The sequence below is a fragment of the Eretmochelys imbricata genome, chromosome 1, assembly GCF_965152235.1.
Source record: "Eretmochelys imbricata isolate rEreImb1 chromosome 1, rEreImb1.hap1, whole genome shotgun sequence".
In the NCBI taxonomy this organism is placed as follows: Eukaryota; Metazoa; Chordata; order Testudines; family Cheloniidae; genus Eretmochelys; species Eretmochelys imbricata.
Genome location: NC_135572.1, coordinates 248,624,192 through 248,649,321, shown reverse-complemented (window position 1 = coordinate 248,649,321; position 25,130 = coordinate 248,624,192). Strand labels below are relative to the sequence as shown.

The 25,130-nt window shown below is 43.8% G+C and overlaps 1 protein-coding gene across 2 annotated transcripts in view; it reads left to right on the top strand.

Moving 5' to 3' along the window:
* Positions 1–25,130, top strand: part of CACNA1C (calcium voltage-gated channel subunit alpha1 C) — a 709,385-nt gene that overhangs the window by 546,735 nt on the left and 137,520 nt on the right. For both annotated transcript variants that reach the window (XM_077827237.1, XM_077827230.1), the window contains exons 10-13: positions 6,910–7,000; positions 20,638–20,664; positions 22,902–23,062; positions 23,931–24,156. In XM_077827237.1, the coding sequence (XP_077683363.1) occupies positions 6,910–7,000; positions 20,638–20,664; positions 22,902–23,062; positions 23,931–24,156 (505 nt within the window). The remainder of the gene's footprint in view (positions 1–6,909; positions 7,001–20,637; positions 20,665–22,901; positions 23,063–23,930; positions 24,157–25,130) is intronic.

Below are 25,130 nucleotides of genomic sequence, written 5' to 3'. Positions count from 1 at the left end.
AAAATGAATGAGTATGGCTTTCCACAAACAGAGGTGATGAAAGGAGGAAGCTAGGCAGTGTTCATGTATTAAACTGAGGACACTCCACAGAAAAAACATGACTTGTTTGATATTCTGACAGTTGCCCACAAACTCATTCATGGATGGATGGACAGGAGAGACGCAGTAGGAAATGGGGTTCTTTTTGGAGATGAAGTCATTCACTCAATGCTAACTCAGTTTAAGGAGGCAGCTTGGAAACTGAAGACTGCAATTTGTTTTTGTTGTGCCTGATGGAAAAACAAATCTTAAGTTCCAGCTGGAGAATTCACAGAATCCTTTGCTCCTCAGAGTTGTTTCGTGATCTTGCTGAGTCCCACCTGGAAAGCATTAGTGTCAATAATAATGATAATACTTAGCTCTCATTACAATGTTTTTCATCCATAGATCTCAAAGAGCTTGACAAAAGTGAGTGGAGAATTACTATCCCTGTGTTAGAGAAGGAGAAACAGAAGCATAGAGAGGTTTGCCCATGATGACACAGCGAGCCCATGGCAGAACAAAGATGAGATCCAGGTCCATCTGGTTTCAAATCCATTGCCCTGTCTGTTGGACCACACTGCTTCTACTCGGGTTGTCCTTGTGTCCCATTACCTTTAGCAGTGATCAGAGGTGACAGGGGAAGGGGAAACGTGGTGAAAAATAGGAGTTGGAAAATAAGTCAAAATAGCCCTCCATCATGCTGGTGGACATGTCATTCAAGGCATGCAGTGAAGAGAGATCAATCTTTGTTTTAGCCTGGGGTGCCAGGATGATCAGACACCTGCAGCGTGAAGTGTGTGGGGAATGGACGCTTCACCATTCTCCTCTGAGGCAGTTAGGGGTGGGTTTGGGTAGCTAGTACAGGTGGTGTTCTCTGCACGATGCAGAGCCCAGCTCTGTGGGGATTCCTTGCATGGATGCATGCAGTAGTTTTTTAGAGGCTGGTGGGGAGCCTGTGTTGGGGGAATCCACCCATCACCAAGCACCACAGGGGAGAGGAGCACAGGGCACAAGAACTACTGAGGATAATCCACTCCCATTTTTGATTAGTAGAGCCATAGATTATAAAGCCAGCAGGAACTATTGTGACCATCTGGTCTGACCTCCTGTATAGTACAGGCCATAGGACTTCCTGGAATTAATTTGTGTTTGAACTAGACCATATCTTTTAGAAAAAACATGCCATCTTGATTTAGAAAAAACATGCCATCTTGATTTTAAAAATGTCCAGTGATGAATTCTCCACCGCATTCCCTGGTAAATTATTCCAATGGTTAATTACCTTCACTGTTAAAAAGGTGCACCTTGTTTCAAGTCTAAAGGCTGGGTGCCCTTAACAAGTTTTGCATCCTGTGAATAGGGTTAGATAAGAATGACCCTCCCCATCTTTGTTGTGGTTCGCTTCATACCCTGTCCCAGTCTGTGTGCGTCTCTGCCCCCTTCATTTTGACATTGAAGAGTAAGTCCCTCCGCTGCAGCAAGGCTGGCGCTCTGTTCATCTTTGGCAACTAGTGCTTCTGAGTAATGGGAAGTCAGCTGACTGTTTAACAGGAACTGGCTCAGCATTGGACTCCTGTGCATTTGAACCCCGTGTAGGCTTGCTCTCTTCAATAATGTAGATATATGAATGATACAGTAATTAGCTCTTCTGCAGCACCTTCCATTCTGAGGAGCTAAAAATGCTTTACAAACATGAACAAATGAAGCTTTGCACCACCCCTGTGGGGGACGTGAGTATGACTCTCCCCTTCATCCTGATGGGGGAGACGAGGCACAGAAAGGTTAAAGTGATTTGCCTAGGGAGGCTGTAGCAGAGCTGGGAATATGAGGCCAGTTCTCCTGGCTGTCCTGCACATTAACCTCTAGGCCATGGTCCCTCTGGCATACACATAGGGATTTATAGCATTTATTGCTGTGAACATCTTCCACCTATGTTGTGTTTTACAAGTAAAAATTGCTTTAACATAGCCACGCCCAAGTGCATGACAATGTGCTATGCCAGGAGTGGCCAAACATACTGACCCTACAAGCTATATACAATAATCTTCAGAAGTTCGAGAGCTGCAAGACATGCACAATCTGCCCCGCGGGACAGTGCCTTCCACGGTATGGGCCTTCTGCCCTGATGCCCCCTGCCCTTCCACTGAGCTAAAGCCCTTAGACCCCTCCCCCCAGCAGGGCAGAAGCCCCTTATCCTATCACCCCGCCGCATGGCAGAAGCCCCGAGCTCCCCCCTTCCCAGTCCTGTAGATGGAAATGGGTGGGGGGTGCGTGCAGGGCTCTGGGGGGCAAGAGGACAAGCCACAGTTTGGCCACGTCTGTACTATGCTGATCCTTGGCTGCGATTTCAGCCCTTGTGGCCATTGCAGTGCAGCCTGCTCAGTGCACTCTAATTAGCTTGTCTCTCACCAACAGAAGTTGGTCCAATAAAGGATATTACCTCGCCCACCTGGTCTACTCAAATTTAGGACAGGCAGACCCGCCTGCAGAGAGCAGAAGCAAGATTAGTGGAGGATCTGGCCCCTCGTGTGTAATAAAGAGTGGATCAGTGTTTTATAATGCCATACAAACCCACACACCAGAACGTCAGTGGGCGGCTGCTCAGTGTAACTTCAGGTGGAAAGCAGGAGAGACATAGTGTGGGGAAAAGACTCATCAGTCTTATTCCAGTCTGGGCATGACTCTGTAGTTCAGCTCCTCTGGGCCAACTTGGTAGATGTTATTAATCTCTGGAAATCAGCATAAAACAGAGAATTGCATTCACAGCAGTCCACCAAGAGTTTTCAAGTAGCAGCATTGCCAACATAGCGGAGGAAATCCAACAAGTGTGTATTCAGACATTGGCTAGTCCAAATCCTGGCCCCATTGCCCACAATGCAGCCATAAAACTTGGGGACAAATTGCGATTGCCTTATTTTTGCTACTCCCAGAAGCAAGGCAATCACCATATGAAGCACAGATAGCTAGATTAGTCACTCTTTGGGAATTTTGCCATTCATGTCAGTGGGACAAGGATTTGGCCCACAACTTTAACTCAATGGCTTGATGCTTGCGGGATTCAGCTTGTAACTAAGATCAGAAAGAAGAGGAGGATACTCCTCTGACAGTGTATATTGTAATATTTCATACTTCCATATGCCTTTATTTTCCATTTTGTATTTTTAATTCATTATGAAGTTTTCAGACAGAAGTGGATGTCATATGTGTAAGCTGAGTTCCTTGTTTTTTTCTTTTGCCTGTCACTGGCTGCATGCTCTCTATTGATGTCTTGTTCCTGGTACTTGACACTGACCATCTTGTCTGTGAAAGGAAGCACTCCTGCTGGCTTGCCTGATAAGAAGAAAGGGAAGTTTGCTTGGTTTAGTCACTCCACAGAAACCCATGGTAATGTTCCACTGTGCTCTGTGTCCATAACATGTGTGTGTATACGTATATATATATATATATAGTATGTGAGTATATTTATGCATGTATGTGCCTCACTCCTTCTATTGCTTGTGCAGTGTCCTGTATATGTGTTTGAGGTGTTGCAAAGCAACCTTTTTCTAATATCTTCAAAACTGTTTTCCATTTGCAATCAAGCTCAAATATGTTTTGAAGGTGCTTCACTTCATATCAGAAGATTACGGGCCAAATAACTCTGTTTTGTTTTCCTGGGGTGGGGTCAGACTGTATGATCAAATGTTAACCTTGGGGGTTGGTTTCTTTTTCAGTTTGCTTGGCAGTTTCTTGTGCGTCAAAATATTAATCTCGCTGGTTTCTTAGGTTGTTTCTCCAAGCAAATAAGACAATAAGAGCACATACGTTACTGTTGCCCCTTTTTGACCTAAGCAGCTAGTCAAAGTTCAGGACCCTAGAAATGTTCCAGTTGGAAGCAGAAATTGATGGAGTCTGGTATTTTCTTTGTTGCAATCTTGTTTATTTACAAGAAATATACAAAATCTTCCTTCTCCAAACCCAGGAGGAAGCAAGAACAAAAAGAGCAGTTTCTTAGCTTACAGCCCCAAGCCTCTCTAGCCAGCAGATCCAAAATCCCTCTCCACTACCCTTTTTCCAGGGTCACACTGTGCTTACAGGCTACTGCTAGGCTTTCTAGCATTTTGCATCTGCCTCTCTGTTTTTGTCTTTTTCAGTCTGTTGTCTCCTCTCCCCTCCGTCCCTCACCCCTATCCAAACAATACTCAGCCAAAAGCTCCTGGGCAAATTTCACACACTCTTCTTGTTTTAAGTGGGGGCTTATGCTTACAGTAATGTTAATTGAATGGTGCCTTCACACCTCTCAATCTCAATGGGGTTTTAACTCAACCCATAACAAGATTTCAGCCAGCTCATAAGATTATGTAAAGGTGTGGACACACTTGGAGCAATGCATTTGGTCATGTTGGAGGGAGTGCCATAGTGTCAAATATTTCATTCAGTGCTCAAAAACACAATCTAAGAATTTTAGCTCTCCCTAAGAGACAAAGTAGAAATGCTGGAGATTGTTAGATTGAAAAAGAGGGAATACTCTGCACTGAAGCAAGAATACAGGATATGTTTGGAAGGGCCATCAGATCGCTCTCCAGCTTCTAGAAGAGGACCTGGTCTCACAGCCCATTGGACATCTGCCCAGTTGCAAATGCAGAGCATACCCTGAAAGGACCATCAGGTTTATCTCCTGGAGTTAGTTTAGCTCTTGCTCTGGTAGCCCATTGGATGTCTGTCTTATTGCTAACAATAGCTGTGTTCTTAGTAATACACAACATGTTCTGACAGCCCATTAAATATCTTTCCAGCCGCTAATACACAGCATGCTCTAAAGTCCCACCGACATCTGTACAGCTGCTAACATAGGTCATGTTCTGACAGCCTATCATACCATTCAGCTTGAAGAGTCATTTCTTTGTCTTTAATTCATTTTGTGTATTTGGAAAGTAGGGAGGGAGGAAAGACACATAGGGAGAAGTGCTGTCCTTTGTGCCACATGACCTCAGACAGATATATGCTAAGGAGGTATTTTAATTCTCCAAACAAGGGACACAAGCAGTTACTCAGTTGGAGTTGTCTTCTTCCATGAACTCTTGGTGGAATGAAAGATTTAGGGGATTGATAATGGTCTAGGAAGTCAGTCCCCTATTCAAAAACAATCAGGTAGATGTGGATTACAATATTCAGCCTGGTTCTTAATTGACAGGCGTTCACACAAAAACTCCACCACAGTCAGTATTCTTTAGCTTCCTTGTTGGAAATTCTAGAAAGTCAGGTCATAGACTGAATGGGCCATAGAAACTGAGCTACTCTCTCATTCCTAGAGATCCCATTCCTCCAGGTGTAAGGTTGAGGCACAGCGGTGGGCAGTTTTGGGGAGGATAGCGTCACTGCTGCTAATGCTATAGCTGCTTTTCAGATAATAGAGGACTTCAGTCACAAGAGCTGTGACTCTGGTACTTTTCATCAGCAATCAGTTCACCAGAACATATATCATTTATTTTAAAAAATGTAGACCATGCAGAAATAAAGGAATGTTTTTTTAAATGTTCCACTGTTAATCTCTTTGGTGGTTTTGCCAGATTTTCCCTCCAGTTTCCATTGATCCTATTTATAAACTTTCAAGGGATTAATTCACTGAAAGAAGCAGAGCAGCAGCTCTTGTCCCACTCTTTTCTGATGGGGAACTTGAGTATATACTTAAGCTATACCTGCTTGGCCTATGCAATAAGGCCACAGACTTGCTCAGCAAACCGCATAAGTAGGGCCCTACTATATTTACGACCCTGGAAAACGCAACACGGACTGTGAAATCTGGCCTCCCCATGAAATCTGGCTATTGTAGAGGAGGGGCAGAGCTGGGGGCACCCCAGCCAGAGGCTCCTACCCTGCACCGGGCTCCAGCTGCTAGTTCTGGCCAGGATGGGACTACTTCTTTCTCTGCAGGAGCCACGACTGGGGCCAGGTCAGACCCACCTCCAGGAACCTCCCCCAGCTGCAGGAAGCTCAACGGCTTCTGAATGGGAGCCCAGATCTGAAGGCAGTGCTGCCACCAGCAGCAGCCTAGCCAGGACTAGCAGCTGGAGTCTGGCACATAGTAGGAGCCCCTGGCTGGGGCACCCCCAGCTCTGCCCCTTCCAGGCCCAGCGCTCAGGGTTAAAGGCGCCTTCAGCTGGCTGTGTTTGGGGAGAGGTGACCACGGCATCCCCTTGAATATGGCACCTACCCATAAGGCTGGCCCTGCTGCCCCCAAAAAAGTGGTAACCCGTTCCCCATAGCATGAGACCCTCACCTCTGTGCTGCTGCTGGCAGTGGCCCTGCCTTCAGAGCTGGGTGCCTGGCCAGCAGCCACCCTCTAGCAGTCCAGCTCTGCAGTGCTGCCTTCAGAAGTAAAGATGGCAACACCATGACCCCCCTACAATAGCCTTACAACTCCACACCCCCACAACCCCCTTTTGTGTCAGGACCCCCACATTTACAATACAGTAAAATTTCAGGTTTAAATATCTAAAACCATGAAATTAATGGCAAAGAGTCCTGTGACACCTTATAGACTAACAGACATATTGGAGCATAAGCTTTTGTGGGTAAATACCGACTTCATCAGATGCATGTAGTGGAAGTTTCCAGAGGCAGGTATAACTATGCAAGCAAGAATCAGGCTAGGGATAACGAGGTTAGTTCAATCAGGGAGGATGAGGCCCTCTTCTAGCACTTGAGGTGTGAACACCAAGGGAGGAAAATATCCTTTGACTGTGAAATTGACAAAAATGGACCATGAATTTGGTAGGGCCCAATGCATAAGGCTCAGATATTGCTACTCAGAGTCTATTTGCTAAGCTGTCCCCTCCATTGTCATTGGTTGCTAACAGATGCTTTGCAATCTAATCACCAACTCTTTGCTTTTTCTTCACTTTGCAGTGAGCATGCCTACAAGTGAGACTGAGTCCGTGAACACAGACAATGTGGCAGGAGCAGATATTGAAGGAGAAAACTGCGGTGCTAGGCTGGCGTGAGTACATATATAAAGATATCAATGTTGCTTCTGCTGCAGGCAAGATGGATTTAAAGGGTTAAATCCAAGTATTTTAAATGCAAACTTAAGGGTTTTGTGGCAAAATACCTTGTTCACCTCAGTAGGCTCAGTCCTTTTTAGCCTTGGAGACTCAGGTTTGGGGCAAGGTGAATCCTTATAGGTGGCACAGGGTCCTGCTACTCCTCTCCTCAGTCAGTCCCTTGTGCTTGTTTTCCTTCCCTTCTGGGGAGCAAGTGCAGCCTCCCTACTGGGAGGGTCTGGCATCTTGCTGCAAACAGCATACTAGCAGCTTCCCTACTCCTCTCACTCCCCCGCAACCACCCAGGGGAGGGTTTAAAAAGGTCCCAAGTAGTTGGAGTCAGCTGAACCTAATTGGTTCCCTAGCAACCCCTTTTCCAGCTGAACCTTATTGCCCCATGGTTCTCTCTCCTCAGTGGATAGGGAGGGGCCTTTTAATCCCCTGGGACTAATTACTACCCCCCCCTTTTGTAGCTGTTTGTCCTGGATTTACCACAGTTTTTAAACAAGAAAATTGTATGTGGGAAGTTATGAAACCTAATAGGCCACATTCTTATCTCAGTCAGGTAAATCCAGAGTGACTCTTGATCTCAGTGGAGGGATTTGGGATTTATGTGTTAATTAGACCAGAATCAGGTGCACTATAAAGAGAACTGTTTCTATGGTCTTATCCACACATGAAAATTAAAGGATAATAAGGAAGGGTGTAAATTTGAATGGATTAAATATTTCTTGATTAATTTCATCTGAGGACACTCTTATTCCAGAATAAGATTGCCTTAATTCAGAATAAGGCACTCTTATTCTGGAATTTGAACGTCTGCACGTTAATCAGTAATATGAACATCTGCACGTTAATCAGTAATAGCTATTCTGGAATCATTACCCATGTAAACAAGCCCTATAATGTACTTTTTAAAAAGTTGATGAAAACCATTTTCTTTTAAATTAAACATTCTCCTGTATTGATAGATACCCAGACAGAATGACATTGGTCTAGCTAGCACAGGAGAACCAAAGAGTGAAACTGACTAGTCTGATTTAATGAGATGAGTGACATGCAAAAAGCAAGCAAACATCATACATTATGTAAAATCATTTTGATACTCAGCATTCTTTCAGGTTTAATTACTTAAGGTGTTATTAATAGAACAGGTAACATAATTTAAATATATACCTCTGGTCCCAAACCTGCAAGCACTCAAGAGTTGCAGCATTTTTATTTTGAAAAGTGTCCCTTTAAAAGTGATGGATCCAGATTCCAAAATTCTGGATATGTTCTCAAATCAATGCACAACGTTTTCATCAGGACTAATGGGATTTGCACTGCACATCAAGTTCTGATTACTGTACATAGCATGGTACCTCTTATTATAAAAATGTTAATGATGACATAAAAGTACCTCAATCAGAAAAAATGCCATGGGTCATAAAATCTATTAGGCACATATGCAAAATATGTGAGACAGTATTTCTGGAAGGTATTTAAAATATTATGTGCTGGACTATGGCAGGCCCTTGTGTGAGTGCATAGCAGAGTGGGGAAAGCATCTTCTCTCACCCTCTTGCATGGCTCTCACAAGGGCTGGTCACAACTGCAGGCAGAATGCTACGTCAGTGTGTACCCAGAAGCATATGTCACACCAAAGGGAGGAAGTGGTAGGTGGGATTATAAGTGACTTCACGACCTCAACTGCCCTGCAGAACAGCCTCAGCACACCTGTGGTGCAGCCTGCACAGTCCCCTTGCAAACTGAAGAACTCAAGGAGGCAAAAATCCACCCCAAGCTCCCTGGGACCTATACTATAGAAGCGTAATTTAGGCCCCATAATATTGGTCAGCAGTTGCCACTATCTGTAATTACTTATCTGGTGTGCACAAAGTTATTTGCAAGTGCAGTTTGTTTTCATCACCCAGATCACAGACCTCATGAAAAATTACTTATCCTTTTTCCTTGTGCTTCCTCCATCTGTCTGCTGCATTCACCTGTTCTCTTTTGTAGTTTGTAAGCTCTTCATGGCAGGGACTGTCTCTTTTTTCCTTTGTGTGTATAGTGTTTGTCACGGCGAGGTCCTTAGGCATGAGCGTAATACAAATAATAACAAAAATGGCAAATGTATTATAGTGTCTATATAGTCACCTGTAATTTAATATTACAATGTGCATTCATATCATGCTTTTCATCCCAAAGGATCCTAAAGCACTTCATGGTCTGTGTATGTAGGGGTCACTTTTCCAGCACTGAAGTGCAATCACCTTCAGGGTAAAAAGTGGCAGCTATCTGAAAGTGCCAAGAGACACTACACATTCATGGGTTTAGGAGACATGAAGGATGACTTGTCCTATGTTGAAACTGCAGGGGGGATTTTGACAGCTAGAGTAGAATTACCTTAATTAGAAAGTGGCCAGGATACTGAGGCTAACACTCAATTCTGTAGGTAATCAGGTTTTCAAATATATGTTTCTGTGGGGTGCAAAATAGGCCTAAAATAGCTAGAGATGACCAGTGGGAAATTCCACTCTGTTACTTTCTGCTCCAGCTATCCGCCTACCCAAAGTGTAAGGGGGAAGGACAGGGCATGTCAGGGGAATTCCAGGGGCTGGGCATGGACAGGAAGGTGCATGGTGGAGCAAAGCTCTTTTACACCTGATCCTCAACTGGTGTGAAACTTACACCAGTGGTGGAAATTAAGATAGGCCCATTGCTGTTTTAAGTTCCACCAGGGTTGGACAGCTGAGGATCAAGGAGGGAGATGCAGCCATCTTTCTGCAGTTGCCATTCTCCACTATATCTGAGAACAACTCAAACGTAGTGGGAAATTGAAGCCAATACAGTTTTATGGGGAGGGGCTTCACATTCCTTCCTCCAAAAAAGACTAGAATCTCAGCAAACTTTTCTTTGGCCAAAAGAAGACTGGGTGCAAGTTCCTCTAGGCCCCATTGATACTGTTCCAAGCGTCAGGGAAATGGAAGATGCTCCCTGCCACCAGGATAACAAGAGGCCACACCAGTGTGTTTGAAATCCATACCCAAATCTGGACTGAGATCCACATTTTGCCAATGGTTCCTGTCTTAATAATGGGCCTGAACCAATAATCTGGATCTGGAAACTCTCCAACTTTAGGGAAGTTCAGATCTGGATCTGAACTTTGGTGCTTGGGCCCATCTCTAGTTTATTGTAGTTGTCATGTCTCCCTCTCAGGCAGCAACAAGTCTGAAATTCAGATTGTTAGGGTGTACCAAATCCTGAAGTTCCTATTAAATCCTTGTTCAATCCTCATGTAAGCCAAAATACCCCATGGAGCATGTAAAAAATTATGTAAGAATTTCACAATTTGACCTATTAAGTTGAATGAGAGTATTCCTTGAGGAGAGGCTGAGTAAGGACTTCAGGATTTGGCCTGATAATAGGGAAGTAGTGATTAGCTCAATTCTAAAATACAGGGGGAATTCTTGTATGAAGAATGCTGAATCTTTCAGACAAGTTTATAGGGCCATATCTTCAGTTCGTAACAGGCTTTTTAAAATTATTATTATTATTTATTATTATTTTTGCTCCTTTGGCTTCAGTTGAGCAATGCCCATTTACTCCATCTGAAGATCTGACCTGTACTTTTTAGTAGACCTTTGTGAGTTCATCTTTCCACTGGAATTTGCAAGCAAAATGAAATAACTAGATGAACTTTGTAAAGCTTCAATTTGTCTTTTAGGCAAATTATCATTTCTACAAATCTGGTAAAATCTCAGGGGCAATGAGTCCCTTTAGTCTTGTTGGAGCAATAGGGAGATTTCAAGTCAAAGTTGATTTTTTTAGTGACATCGGGCTGAAGGGTATTTAACTCTGTTAGTTTGGCAAGTCAACCTTGCCATCAGATTTCAGAGTAGCAGCCGTGTTAGTCTGTATACACAAAAAGAAAAGGAGTACTAGTGGCACCTTAGAGACTAACCAATTTATTTGAGCATAAGCTTTCGTGAGCTACAGCTCACTTCATCGGATGCATTCAGTGGAAAATACAGTGAGGAGATTTATATACACATAGAATGTGAAAAAATGGGTGTTATCATACACACTGTAAAGAGACTGATCACTTAAGATGAGCTATTACCAGCAGGGGAGCGGGGGGTGGGGGAGGCCGAGATATGACAGATTCTTCTGCTGGGCTAAGAGTATAGTTGGATAGATTGACAAGGTTCCCTTAACCCACCCAGCAGTATTGTTAATCTATCCAACTATACTTTTAGCCCAGCAGAAGAATCTGTCCTATCTCGGGACCTCTCCTTCTGCCCCTCCACCCCACGAACATGATACAGTTCTGTGGTGACCTAGAATCCTATTTTTGACGTCTCCGACTCAAGGAATATTTCCAACATACCTCTGAACAACATACTAATCCACAGAGACCTCCCTACCAACACTACAGAAAGAAGGATTCTAGGTGGACACCTCCTGAAGATCGAAACAACAGACTGGACTTCTACATAGAGTGCTTCCGCCAACGTGCACGGGCTGAAATCGTGGAAAAGCAGCATCACTTGCCCCATAACCTCAGCCGTGCGGAACACAATGCCATCCACAGCCTCAGAAACAACTCTGACATCATAATCAAAAAGGCTGACAAAGGAGGTGCTGTTGTCATCATGAATAGGTCGGAATATGAACAAGAGGCTGCTCGGCAGCTCTCCAACACCACTTTCTACAAGCCATTACCCTCTGATCCCACTGAGGGTTACCAAAAGAAACTACACCATTTGCTCAAGAAACTCCCTGAAAAAGCACAAGAACAAATCCACACAGACACACCCCTGGAACCCCAACCAGGGGTATTCTGTCTGCTACCCAAGATCCATAAACCTGGAAATCCTGGATGCCCAATCATCTCAGGCATTGGCACCCTGACAGCAGGATTGTCTGGCTATGTAGACTCCCTCCTCAGGCCCTACGCTACCAGCACTCCCAGCTATCTTCAAGACACCACTGACTTCCTGAGGAAACTACAATCCATCTGTGATCTTCCTGAAAACACCATCTTGGCCACTATGGATGTAGAAGCCCTCTATACCAACATTCCACACAAAGATGGACTACAAGCCATCAGGAAGAGTATCCCCGATAATGTCACGGCAAACTGGTGGCTGAACTTTGTGACTTTGTCCTCACCCATAACTATTTCACATTTGGGGACAATGTATACCTTCAAATCAGCGGCACTGCTATGGGTACCCGCATGGCCCCACAGTATGCCAACATTTTTATGGCTGACTTAGAACAACACTTCCTCAGCTCTTGTCCCCTAATGCCCCTACTCTACACTGATAACATCTTCATCATCTGGACCCATGGAAAAGAAGCCCTTGAGGAATTCCACCATGATTTCAACAATTTCCATCCCACCATCAACCTCAGCCGGGACCAGTCCACACAAGAGATCCACTTCCTGGACACTATGGTGCGAATAAGCGATGGTCACATAAACACCACCCTATACCAGAAACCTCCTGACCGCTATTCCTACCTACATGCTTCCAGCTTTCACCCAGACCACACCACACGATCCATCGTCTACAGCCAAGCTCTACGATACAACCACATTTGCTCCAACCCCTCAGACAGAGACAAACACCTACAAGATCTCTATCAAGCATTCTTACAACTACAGTACCCACCTGCTGAAGTGAAGAAACAAATTGACAGAGCCAGAAGAGTTCCCAGAAATCACCTACTACAGGACAGGCCCAACAAAGAAAATAACAGAACGCCAGTAGCCGTCACCTTCAGCCCCCAACTAAAACCTCTCCAACGCATCATCAAGGATCTACAACCTATCCTGAAGGATGACCCATCACTCTCACAAATCTTGGGAGACAGGCCAGTCGTTGCTTACAGACAGCCCCCCAACCTGAAGCAAATACTCACCAACAACCACATACCACACAACAGAACCACTAACCCAGGAACCTATCCTTGCAACAAAGCCCGTTGCCAACTGTGTCCACATATCTATTCAGGGGACACCATCACAGGGCCTAATCACATCAGCCACACTATCAGAGGCTCGTTCACCTGCACATCTACCAATGTGACATATGCCATCATGTGCCAGCAATGCCCCTCTGCCATGTACATTGGTCAAATTGGACAGTCTCTGCGTAAAAGAATAAATGGACACAAATCAGATGTCAAGAATTTTAACATTCATAAACCAGTCGGAGAACACTTCAATCTCTCTGGTCACTCGATTACAGACCTAAAGGTCGCAATATTACAACAAAAAGACTTCAAAAACAGACTCCAATGAGAGACTGCTGAATTGGAATTAATTTGTAAACTGGATACAATTAACTTAGGCTTGAATAGAGACTGGGAGTGGATGTGTCATTAAACAAAGTAAAACTATTTAAAGTAAAACTATTTCCCCATGTTTATACCCCCCCTCCGTTCCTCAGACGTTCCTGTTAACTGCTGGAAATGGCTCACCTTGATTATCACTACAAAAGGTTTTCTTCTCCCCTCCCCCCACCCCGTGCTGGTAGTAGCTCATCTTAAGTGATCACTCTCCATACAGTGTGCATGATGAACACCCATTTTCTCATGTTCTATGTGTATATAAATCTCCTCACTGTATTTTCCACTGAATGCATCCAATGAAGTGAGCTGTAGCTCACGAAAGCTTATGCTCAAATAAATTGGTTAGTCTCTAAGGTGCCACTAGTACTCCTTTTCTTCTTGCCATCAGAATGTACTTATAACAAGAGGAAGACATGCCTTTGGGAGAAGGAAAGGAAAAGCAATGTTATTAAAGATGACTTAGAATTACTGGATGTTCTTTCTGTTCTTATATGAAGTAGTAGAACCTTAAAAAAAAAGGTCTGTGAATGGCAGAAATATCAGCACAAGAAGCTAATTCCAAGCATCTCTTTTGGAAATGGAAATCTCTTCTGACAGCACTACCTGACTTCATGGAGATATGTTCTCAGTGAGATCAGGAGAGCACCCCTCCAGCAGAAGTAGTTTCCTGGTACATCATACTCCAAAGAAACCTGTATCTTCTATAGTACCTAAGCCTAAGTGCCTTCTTCAGCAGAGCTGTCTGGAGTGATTCTAACCTTAGAACCAACAGAAGGAGTTCTAGGAAGAGTTAAATTTGGATTTCTTGATTTCGTTAATGTGCTTTACATCCAATTTATCAAAACAAAAACAAAAAATCTGTGCCAAATTCATCCCTGGGGTAATTCCTTGGACATGAATGGAGTTATATCAGGGATGGGTTTGGCTCACAATGCCTAGGGTAGCTGTAATACATATCAGTTTTTAGGGACCGTTCTGAATTTGATAGGACTATCAAGAACCATCTACAAGCATCCCAAAACTTCTGCAGTGCCAACATGACATCACTCATACAATGATGTTGCCTTACATTGTGATAACATCTGCATTGGAATGGTAACACAACAGTTTTATCCCAAAGACAAAATTTGAAACCCTAATCTTACCTCTGTCCCACCACAGCTGTGACTGACCTATTTTAACAAGGTGCGTTGAAATGTGTTTCCCATGATCCTCTGCAACAAATAAACTGGTGTTAAACCTACACCTAGGAGCAATGGATTTTGGATTAAGGAGCAGCCTTACTCACAAGGCTTCCCAGCAGTGAGTAATTTATCTGAGATGCTGCATTTTTATCCATAGATCATATGAATTCCCTACAGATATATCTTTAATTTGGAGCCCATGTTGTTGTAGCTTAGATTCCTGAGGTCAGGCAGGACCCATGCTTAATATTAGCCTTGTTGGAACTGAATTTTGGACTAGGTGCACCCAAGAAATCTGGTCCTCCAATACAACCAGAAATACGCAGGGTGACATGAAGCTCTTGCCTTTTTTTTGAGTAGCTGATCTATAGAAAGACCCTTGTTGAGACTCATGTTCCAGGAGGCCACAGTAGAGGGTTGAAGCATTTGAACTCAAAGGAAGAAACAGCTTCAAATGATCAGCTTTCATTGGAACAATCAGCCGTTTGGCATTTTCATCCTGGCCAGGATTTCCTTTCAGTCCTGGTATAGTCCAACCATTTTGCACAGGGGGGTTAAAACAAAAAAGCCAGAATAAAACAAAATAAATGAGTTACCCAGGCTTTTCAATTGAATATCCTATGTCCTGAAAATTTTGTAAATAATGAAAGCGCTTGGCATCAGCTGATCCATCAGTGTATTTCCCTTGGTGCTTTTCCTTGTGCTCTTCTGGCTGGCAGAATAATTCCTTTGCAGCTCTTAGAACAGTCAGTATAGGCATCTGTGGAGAAGGGGGAAGAGCTGATCACATGCAGGTTTGTTGTCTGCCACGGCTGCTGCTGATCTGGCTTGATAAGCAAATAGTGTCTGAAGACACTACAGACTGCTGCTGATCTCTTTGCTGCTGCGAGATCTCTGGTCCCCGCCACATCAGGAGCCATGGTAACAGATGTCTGCCAAAAGCCCAGAAATTCACTGCTGATTTCAGTCAGAAAAAGCACAGGCTTGGCCCTTGTTTCTCTTTCTTGTCTACAACCCTCCCAAGTATCACAGCCTGGGCCATTGGTACTGACGGCCAGCCCAGTACCTCATGAGATGTGTGTATAGAGGACAGTAGGTTGGCTTTATAGAGGAGGATCCTTCACATTTCCAACTCTGTGACTAGCCTGACTCCACCTCCCCCACCCCCATTCACCCCTTGCTTCACAGTCAGGGCTGGAGTTTCCATTAGACTCTAAAACCCTAGCCTAGTTTCCCAGCCTGTGGTGTAACTCCTTGACTAGCAAATCACCTTAAGATTTCAGCAGGACGGATTTTGGGATTGATTGCAGCCCCAGCAAGTTTGCAAATGACACTAAACTGGGGGGAGAGGTAGATACGCTGAAGAGTATGGATAGGGTCCCGAGTGACCTAGACAAATTGGAGGCTTGGGCCAAAAGAAATCTGATGGGGTTCAACAAGGACAAATGCAGAGTCCTGCACTTAGGACGGAAGAATCCCATGTACTGCTACGGGCTGGGGACCGACTGGCTAAGCTGCAGTTCGACAGAAAAGGACCTGGGGATTACAGTGGATGAGAAGCTGGATATGAGTCAACAGTGTGCCCTTGTTGCCAAGAAGGCTAACAACATATTGGGCTGCATTAATAGGAGCATTGCCAGCAGATCAAGGGAAGTGATTATTCCCCTCTATTCGACACTGGTGAGGCCACATCTAGAGTATGGAGTCCAGTTTTGGGCCCCCCACTACAGAAAGGCTGTGGACAAATTGGACAAAATATGCCAGTAGAAGGCAACAAAAAATGGTTAGGGGGCTGGACTTATGAGGAGAGGCTGAGGGAACTGGGCTTACTTAGTCTGCAGAAGAGAAGAGTGAGGGGGGATTTGATAGCAGCCTTCAACTACCTGAAGGGGGGTTCCAAAGAGGATGGAGCTTGGCTGTTCTCAGTGGTGGCAGATGACAGAACAAGGAGCAATGGTCTCAAATTGCAGTGGGGGAGGTCTAGGCTGGATATTAGGAAACACTATTTTACTAGGAGGATGGTGAAGCACGGGAATGAGTTACCTAGGGAGGCAGTGGAATCTCCATTCTTAGAGGTTTTTAAGGCCTGGCTTGACAAAGCCCTGGCTGGGATGATTTACTTGGGGATTGGTCCTGCTTTGAGCAGGGGGTTGAACTAGATGACCTCCTGAGGTCTCTTCCAACCCTAATCTTCTATGATTCTATGATTTTATGGAGATGCTCTGCTGTCTCTTACCACTGCTGGCCAGCAGCTGCCAGTACGATTCAGTGCGATTCAGTGCCCATCCAGTACGATTCAGTGCCCATCCAGTCAGGTCGGAGTCAGAGCAATACTGTAGTGAGGGGAAAAGAAAGGAGAAATGGCATCAGTCTCCAGGCACTGCTACAGCTCACTGATTCTGTCAGGAGACTGAGTATAGTTGTCAAGTAAAGATCTTCCCATCAAGTCTCAGTGGAGTCGTGGGAGTATCTGAACCCATATTAAAGCAAGGTTAACTGTCCTTTTGTCATCAGTACTGTGTCCCAGTTTACTGGAAGGCTTTAATTAATACACAAAGGGCCAGTTACTATCATCACTTACACCTGTGCATCTCCACTGATGTTAATGGGGTTACACAAAATGTACCTGAAAGAAGAGTTTAGTTCAGTGACTGCCATAGGAATTACACAGGCAAATATGAGAGCAGAATTCAGCTCTAACAATTTATTAAGGTGACATATTACCAGCTTTATTGCTGGATACATACCTGAGACTGACTAACCCTCCTAAAGTGTCCTGTCACCACATGCATTTTTCCCATGAAAGGTCTAAAATAGGATCTTTGGTAGTTGTCACTATTTCAGGCATTCCAAAGTCCTGAGTGGAAACAAGCAAGGAATTTTTCTAGGACCTTTAAATTAACCAGGAAAGAATGTTACCCTGATAGTTTTGTTTGGCTGTTTGACCACTAATTGCACCACTAACCTGTATCATGTCAACATGCAGTCAGTGTCACAACACTAGGATTAGTGTTAAAATCTGTGAGGTCTGAACAATGCAGCTCCTTGGATATGATGAAGTTGTGTATTTCCTAGAGTTACAGTAAGTGAATTTCTATGCTACTGATGTTCTGAGAGCTTTTAGTTGTGTCCATGGGGGTTTATAAGTTATCAGGAAGATAATTACTTGGGAGGTTATACAGTATAGTAGTAGCTGTGACCAAGGTGACAAATAATTGCATGGTTATACAGTACTGTGGTAAAATCTGTACAGTGAGAATATCTGTGAAGTATCATGATTGATATTACATGCTTGGAGACCTGTAAGGTGTTCCCAGAATTGCTATTCTGGTAGATGTACAGTTATATTGGTGCCTAAATCCTCCACAGTCTTAGTGCAATAGATATTATTTCTGTATAGCTTTCATACCAGAATATCACACGCTTCTTCATAAATGTCTTTCTGTCTCCTATGGAATACTTGATGGTCTGATGTGTGATGGTGTTGTGTAAAGGTTTTGTCAGTAAGAATCTGGGGTATAGCACCACCTGTGATTTATGCAGATTACCCTGAACTCATTAACCCTTTATACCCCACCCTTTATACCCCATATCTGTTATATGTTACAGATTTATGGAGATACAATTTTAGAAAAGTTTTAGGGAATTAAAAAACAAACAGGGAACTATTTTGGTGTCCTTCCTTCTTTAAACTTAGATGAGTTAAACTATCATGAGTCTAACTCTGCTCTACTCAGAGAGAGCTCTAAAAACATCTAATAATGATCTAAAATACCTTTCTTGTATTTTAAATGTCAGGATTGTAAAGTCCAATATCTGAAGACCTTCCAGAGCTAGAAGTAAAAGCTGTGTCTCATTGGAAAACTGGGAAGCTTTCTTTTCCAGTGACGTAAAGCTCCTAACATAATAGGGTTGTGAAGTATTGGTCTTAAACTCATCACTTTGTCCAGCACTAAGTCTTGTACACCCTGAACCTCAGGGGGCAGGTGTAATTTTGGAGTGGCACAAAGGGTTTGTAACAAGGGGCCAGAATCCATAGATATAACAGCATGTTTTTGTGTGAGAAGAATGACTGTGCTTCTGAAAGGCAGGAGGCCTGTGGTAGTAAGGGTCAGCTGAGAGGAGTGTTACAGACTAGCTGGCCTACTGTACATAATGTTTCCATGTTTGTAGAATCAGTCGTATTATTCAACTTATGTTTTCAGAATTCATGTTTCACCCTTGTATTCTGGCTCTAGATAAAAATATTTTCTTCCTTCCCTGACCTATGTATATATATATATATATATATAGCACCCCCATGGGGTAAACCTTCTGCCTTAGCAGAAGGGCATCTGAAGCAGTGGGAAGATTATTAGCTAGCCTGGCGGAGAAGTGATGGCACTTTGCTGCAGCTCCTTGTGCACCAGAGATGTAATTATCACATGCATGATGAATATAACACTTGCCATAACTTTTTGCTTACCTAAAGAAAAGGTTCCTTAAATGCCACACAGATCCCTTTTTCGTAAAGCAGGAGGGACACTTGGATTCAGCCCATGGGGTCCCCAGAGGCTTTAAACTTCTGTCCTTCACCTTCCATCGGTCATCTCCCCCATGACGTCTTCCTCTCTCCACCTCTCTCCCTTGTTCCTCCCTACCATTCTCCAGGAGTGACCTCTCCTCTCATTCTCTGTGCCTCTTTCACTGTCTCTCTCTCTCCTTCTCTCTCTCTCTCTTACACCCTTTGACTTCTTCTTCCTTCCATCCTCTGTGACTTGTCCCTTGCTCTGACTGAGCTCTATCTCTCTCCTACTGCATGTTCACAAATTATGATTTGTTTTAGGTCATACTTTTAAACCATTCTTTAAGTCTGAACGTTCATTAAATCTACATATTGTACAATCTATAGGGATGACTTTTCAAAACAAAACTTCTTCCAAATTATAGTGTTTGGAACATCATAATATTAAGGATACCCTCTGTGGGTACCTCATTACCTCATTCACTTTTAAGTTCCCATTGTTTTTTACAGCAATGTATTACATTTAGAAGACACGTTATTTCTTCTTCCTTATAAAAATATTTTTTGTGGTGTTGTCTATATTCACTGCAGGCTGGTATGTGGCCTAGTGTTGCTTGCATATGACACCGCAGGAGAGATGTATTCAGTGCAGAGGATTTTTCTTTATTTGGACCATCTGCTGGTGAAATATATGTTTCTATCTCTAAAATCCCTTCCACATAAAGAAACTGACCCATTGGTGTCTGGTCTGTCAGTGACGGATTGGGAATCTATTCTTGGCTTTGCCTGTGACTTGCTGTATGATGTTAAGTAAGTCACCTAGGTCATTAAACTTGGGTGCCTCAAATTAGACATTGAAATACATATTTAGGTTGAAAGTGGTCTGATTTTCCAGGGTGCTAAGCACCCGCAAATCCCACTGAAGCCAATGGAAACTGTGGGCACTCAGTGCCTTTGTAAATTGGGCCACTTTAATTTACATGACTACTTGTGACTGTAGGCACCCAAATTTGAAGTTGTTGGTCATAACCCTTTATACCTTGGTTTCAGCAAAATGAAGATGATTTATTTACCACTTTGTAAAGTTCTTCGAGAGCCTCAGGTGAAAGGTGCTATATGAAGTCAAAGTGTTAATATTTATATATTAGCATACATTTATTTCATATAAAAGTAAAATCCAGAGGATTGTAACTCTTCAATGACAAAAGGAAAAAGAAGAAGATGGTCACATTTGTATAAGACATTTGGTAACAGGGTTATGGTAACCCTTGGCTTCAGAATGACCTCTTAGATAACAGAAGGGCTGTTTCATTGATGATGTGGGTGACAGAATCTTCAGGTTCACATGGCACCACTCTCCTTCATCTTACCAACAAGACTGTACTCTTCTTCTGCCAGGGCAACCCCCAGTGGCATGGATTGAGTTACAGTTTTCAAAGAGGAAAACAGTATGCATTGGGAATCCGTTGTGCTTATTCTTACTTCTTTCTATTGCTGTTCTCATGGAGGTCTAGAGTGTACAGTTCATTTAGAAGCACTAACAGTAACTCTTATCTTTCAGGCATCGGATCTCCAAATCTAAGTTTAGGTAAGTAAAATATAGTTGTATATTTTTCTGTCATTCAACTGGTTTTTTATCCTACCTTTTAAAATTATCTTTCACTGTCACCATGGCACATGGATAACTCTAAGCCATTCCCAACGTGGATAGAATTTAATCAATCATCCACCAAAATCAGTGACCTTTTTACTTAATATTAGACTGAGATAAGGCCCATGAGTTAGAGGTGACACTTATCTCAGAAGTTCACATTTTCTGGCATGTTGGCCTGCAAGCTTCCCCATTGGTAACATTGGGTCATAAAATTATAGAAGCTAGAGATAGACCAGTTAGATCATCAGCTGATATTCATTCCACTGAAAGGCCAACCCAAGTGTTTGTTTTCTACAGCATTGGGTAGTGTTCTGTTCTCTTTAGTTGTAAATGTCTCAAGAGATAGGGCTTCCATGTTAAATTAGGCTTCATCCCACCACTGGACAGAGCTGGAATATTTTACCCTTTTGTAGCAAGATCCACAGAGTTTCCCTACTGGGTGTTTGATTCTTAATAATTTATCAGCTTTTAGAAATGTGTGGAGGGCCTGGGCTGACCAGACGTATACTTCCACTGGCAGAATTTACTCCATCATGCTTATAAATATATACTTGCTCATTGTGAAAAAGGTTTCCAGTCCATTTCCCTCTCCAGTATGTGACCTATATTGTCTTCATGGCTTTGAATTCTAAGTCCAGCAAGACTTCTAACACTAGAATGCTATAAGAAATGCTTTGGCTTCCTCCATAATTGGGACAGGAAAGCTGCTGTTTTCTTCCTCATACAGGAGATGTGAATAATAATGTAGAATTGTCGTATTAACCCATGCACATACATACATGCACGTGTGAATGCACACGTACAGTACATGCATGCTGACACATGTACAAACACAGGAAAGCATAAATATTCCTATATACATATAGGTGCACGTATAGCACAAATGCGTGCACATGCACACACATACATGCACACGCTTACACATTTTGGACTAGATGAAGGCTGGAAAACAAGACCACAGCATTAATGCTATTTGATCCTCATGCACTTATTCCTGATGATGTCAGAGTATCTCTATTACCCAAACACTACAATAATTTTCTCACTTTTCAAAAATAACACTTCTAGACTCGCTTCCACTTGAGCGCACACAAACTACTTGTGTTTCGTAGAAAAATTCTTAGGATTTTGCCTAGCTAACAAAGATTTACAGTTGAGTTCCTGATAAAATTTTGCTGTAAGATTCTTAAGCAGTGGTGGAGTATTTGCATCTGGCTTTAGTGTGTCTTGGTGCTGAACTCCGTCCTAGCCCGAGATCACTGCTTACCACTGGACAGGGAATGAGAGAGACAGGTCTAGCCAAGGAAAGTTCCCATTCCACTTTGTCATGTAATACATATATAATAAAAACTGTTAGATGTATTATACAGTGCCAAGAGTTGCCTGGAAACTGGTTGCTAAGCAAGTTAAATTCTGAAGAGTAGGAGGTGTATAATTAGCTTTAAATACCTTCTGTGGTTAGTAATTACCCTCAGAAATCAGTGTGACACTCATGAGGGGCTGTGTTCATGGAAGGCATAATTTAAAGGGGTACTGTTTATTAGCAAATGGCATCCTTATCAACAGGCACAGGGGAAGATCTTGAGGTCCCCCAGGGATCTCAAAGAAAATAGACTTTTGTGACATTGTTTTCAGTACAGAGTTGGCTGTCTTGTTGGGCCTCATACTGATAGGTGCTGAGCACTTGAAATTCCCATTCTTTGCTGAGATTCACAGGCACATGGCACCTCTCTGGGGGCCTCGATTCCAGGCCCATTGTAGGCAACGAAAGACTTTCAGTTGACTTCAGTGGGCACTGGATCTGACCCATGACCAGGCCCACAGTTATTCAATAAAGAAAAGCTTACTATTTCTGTGGAAAACAAGAAATCTCTAGAGGCCTTTTCTTTCTGGTCAGCACATGTCTCCTCTCACCGAGTCAAACTGGCTGAAAGGGCTCGTCCACCCGAGAATCTTAGTACTTTGTTTAGAACCGTGTTTTGTTCAGATGGTTGTGGTCACCCTGAGCAGTCGTGGAGACTCTCTCCCAGCATGGATTTAAAAGCCTTTCACTGTCATCACTTCAGACTCCATAATTCACCTGAATGAAAGCTGGAGGTCTTAACTGAGGGATTTGCAATGGCTTACACGTCCCCATTTTTTCATCCCTTTTTTCTTTCTCCCGTTTCAAGCCGCTACTGGCGCCGGTGGAACAGGTTCTGCAGGAGGAAGTGCCGAGCCGCTGTCAAGTCCAATATTTTCTACTGGCTGGTGATCTTCCTTGTGTTTCTCAACACCCTTACCATTGCCTCTGAACATTACAACCAGCCAGACTGGCTCACAGAGGTCCAAGGTAAGATGAGGCAGGTGGTTTTGCTTGCTGTCCTTGTAACCATTAAGGGATAAACAAACTTACAGGGAAGGAGAAAGAGAAAGAAAGAGTTAGAGATCTGATGACCCAGTATTTGAAGTCCCAGCCTTGAACTACAAGCAAATACAAATACAATCCTCTGTTTGCAGAGGATGTTAGACAGTATCTCAAATACATGATTGCATTATGAGAGGCCTCAGAGAACGCTGTTAGTACCCAGCTGTCTATCAGCTAGAATGTTCCTTTAGATCCAGGTGAGGTCACATAGCTGGAGCTTACTTCTGTCTGTGTGTGCAGCACTTGGGCTGTCAGTTTAAGAGTAGATTCTCGGGGTTGTGAGTTCCCCAGTTTGTCACTCGAATGGCATTTATGATACATTCTGGTTACAAAGGAGGTGAGGAGGGAGGAATGATTTATGAAGTTCCCCTTAGTCTAAGAAATAAACAGCTGAATCCTCAGTGGAAATGAGAGCAGCTGAAAGGCTGAATTAAACAAGAGCAGATAACACGGCAGCCAATAGTTGTAACCTGTACATCGGAAGATGACAAGTGTGACAGGAGGTTGTGCATTGGAAAGCACAGTTCCTGTCAAGGAGGTTATACAGCTGTATAATACATGCATGTGGGAAGTATTGTGATTGAAACCAGAGCTTCTATGCAAAACATTTTCATGTATGGATTGTCAGCACATAGGCCCACTTCCTTGGCTGCATGCTGAGCCGAGTCCTCTCTCTTTTCACTCTGACCTCGCTGTTTGCTGGTAGTAGTGGGTGGGATTTTTGGTGATGGTGGTGGTGGTGGTGGTTTTGGGTGAAATTATAATAATTATTCTTTATCCGTTTTTTCATGAGACACTGCCAATAAGGTGCTGCTAGCTCTTTTCACGGCAGAGATGCTGCTGAAGATGTACAGCTTAGGTCTCCAGGCCTACTTTGTATCTCTCTTCAACCGCTTTGACTGCTTTATTGTTTGTGGAGGAATCCTGGAGACCATCCTGGTGGAGACCAAGATCATGTCACCGCTGGGCATCTCGGTGTTGAGATGCGTCCGACTCCTGAGAATATTTAAAATCACAAGGTACTTCTGTTTTCCATGGAGGCCAACTTTGGGGATGAGGCAGGGACAGGCCTAGGAGCACTAGCATCATGGACAAATATGGTACTTGATATCTGCTCCACACACACATGTATCCAAATCACTGATCTCCTTGCAGCTTCATTCCTTCCACTATCCTACCTACTTCTTCTTCTTCCTCCACAGGGCATCCCAGCTTCTGCTCAGTCATCTGCGATGTGTACCTTTGGCAGTACAGTGGTTTCTGCAGGGCAGCTGAGAACTAAAGGCACCTTTCTGGGGGGATGGGAGAAGGGAAGGGAGCAAGAAACAGCTGAGCAGAAACTCCATAACCAAAGTGGAGCCGTTTGAGATTGGCCAGTTGGTAGGGGATTTAGGATGCCTATGTGCCTTATGCCAGATAAGGAAGTCCTTGGGATTGAGACATCAGCTCTTTCATAGGGAAAAAATGGGATAAGTCAGAGTGAGGGGATCATTGAGAATTGGTCCCCTTTCTGTACAGATTGGGGAGCTGTAAAGAGTGGAGGCGTGTCCATAGGCCCTGACTTCGTGGGTGCTCCGGGGCTGGGAGCACCTATAGGGAAAAAATGGTGGGTGCTGAGCACCCACCAGCAGCCCACCCTCCCAGTCAATGCCTCCCCCTCACCACCCCCAGCACCTCCCACTCACAGACGGCTCTGCCAATCCGCGCCTCCCCCTGCCTCCCAGCACCTCCCACCCGATGCGGTCAGCTGTTCCACGGTGTGCAGGAGGCACTGGGGGGAGGAGGTGGAATGGGGGCGGGAAGAGGCAGGGTGGGGTTGGGGGAAGGGTGGAAAAGGGGCGGGACCCAGGTCAGAGCGGGGGTCAAGCACCCCCCAGGAACCAAAAAGTCAGCACCTATGGGTGCATCACTTGAAGAAACGGGAAACCATCCTCCTGGGTGATTAGAAAGTCTGGTTGGAAGCACTTTAAACTAAGCTGGTTAATATATTAAA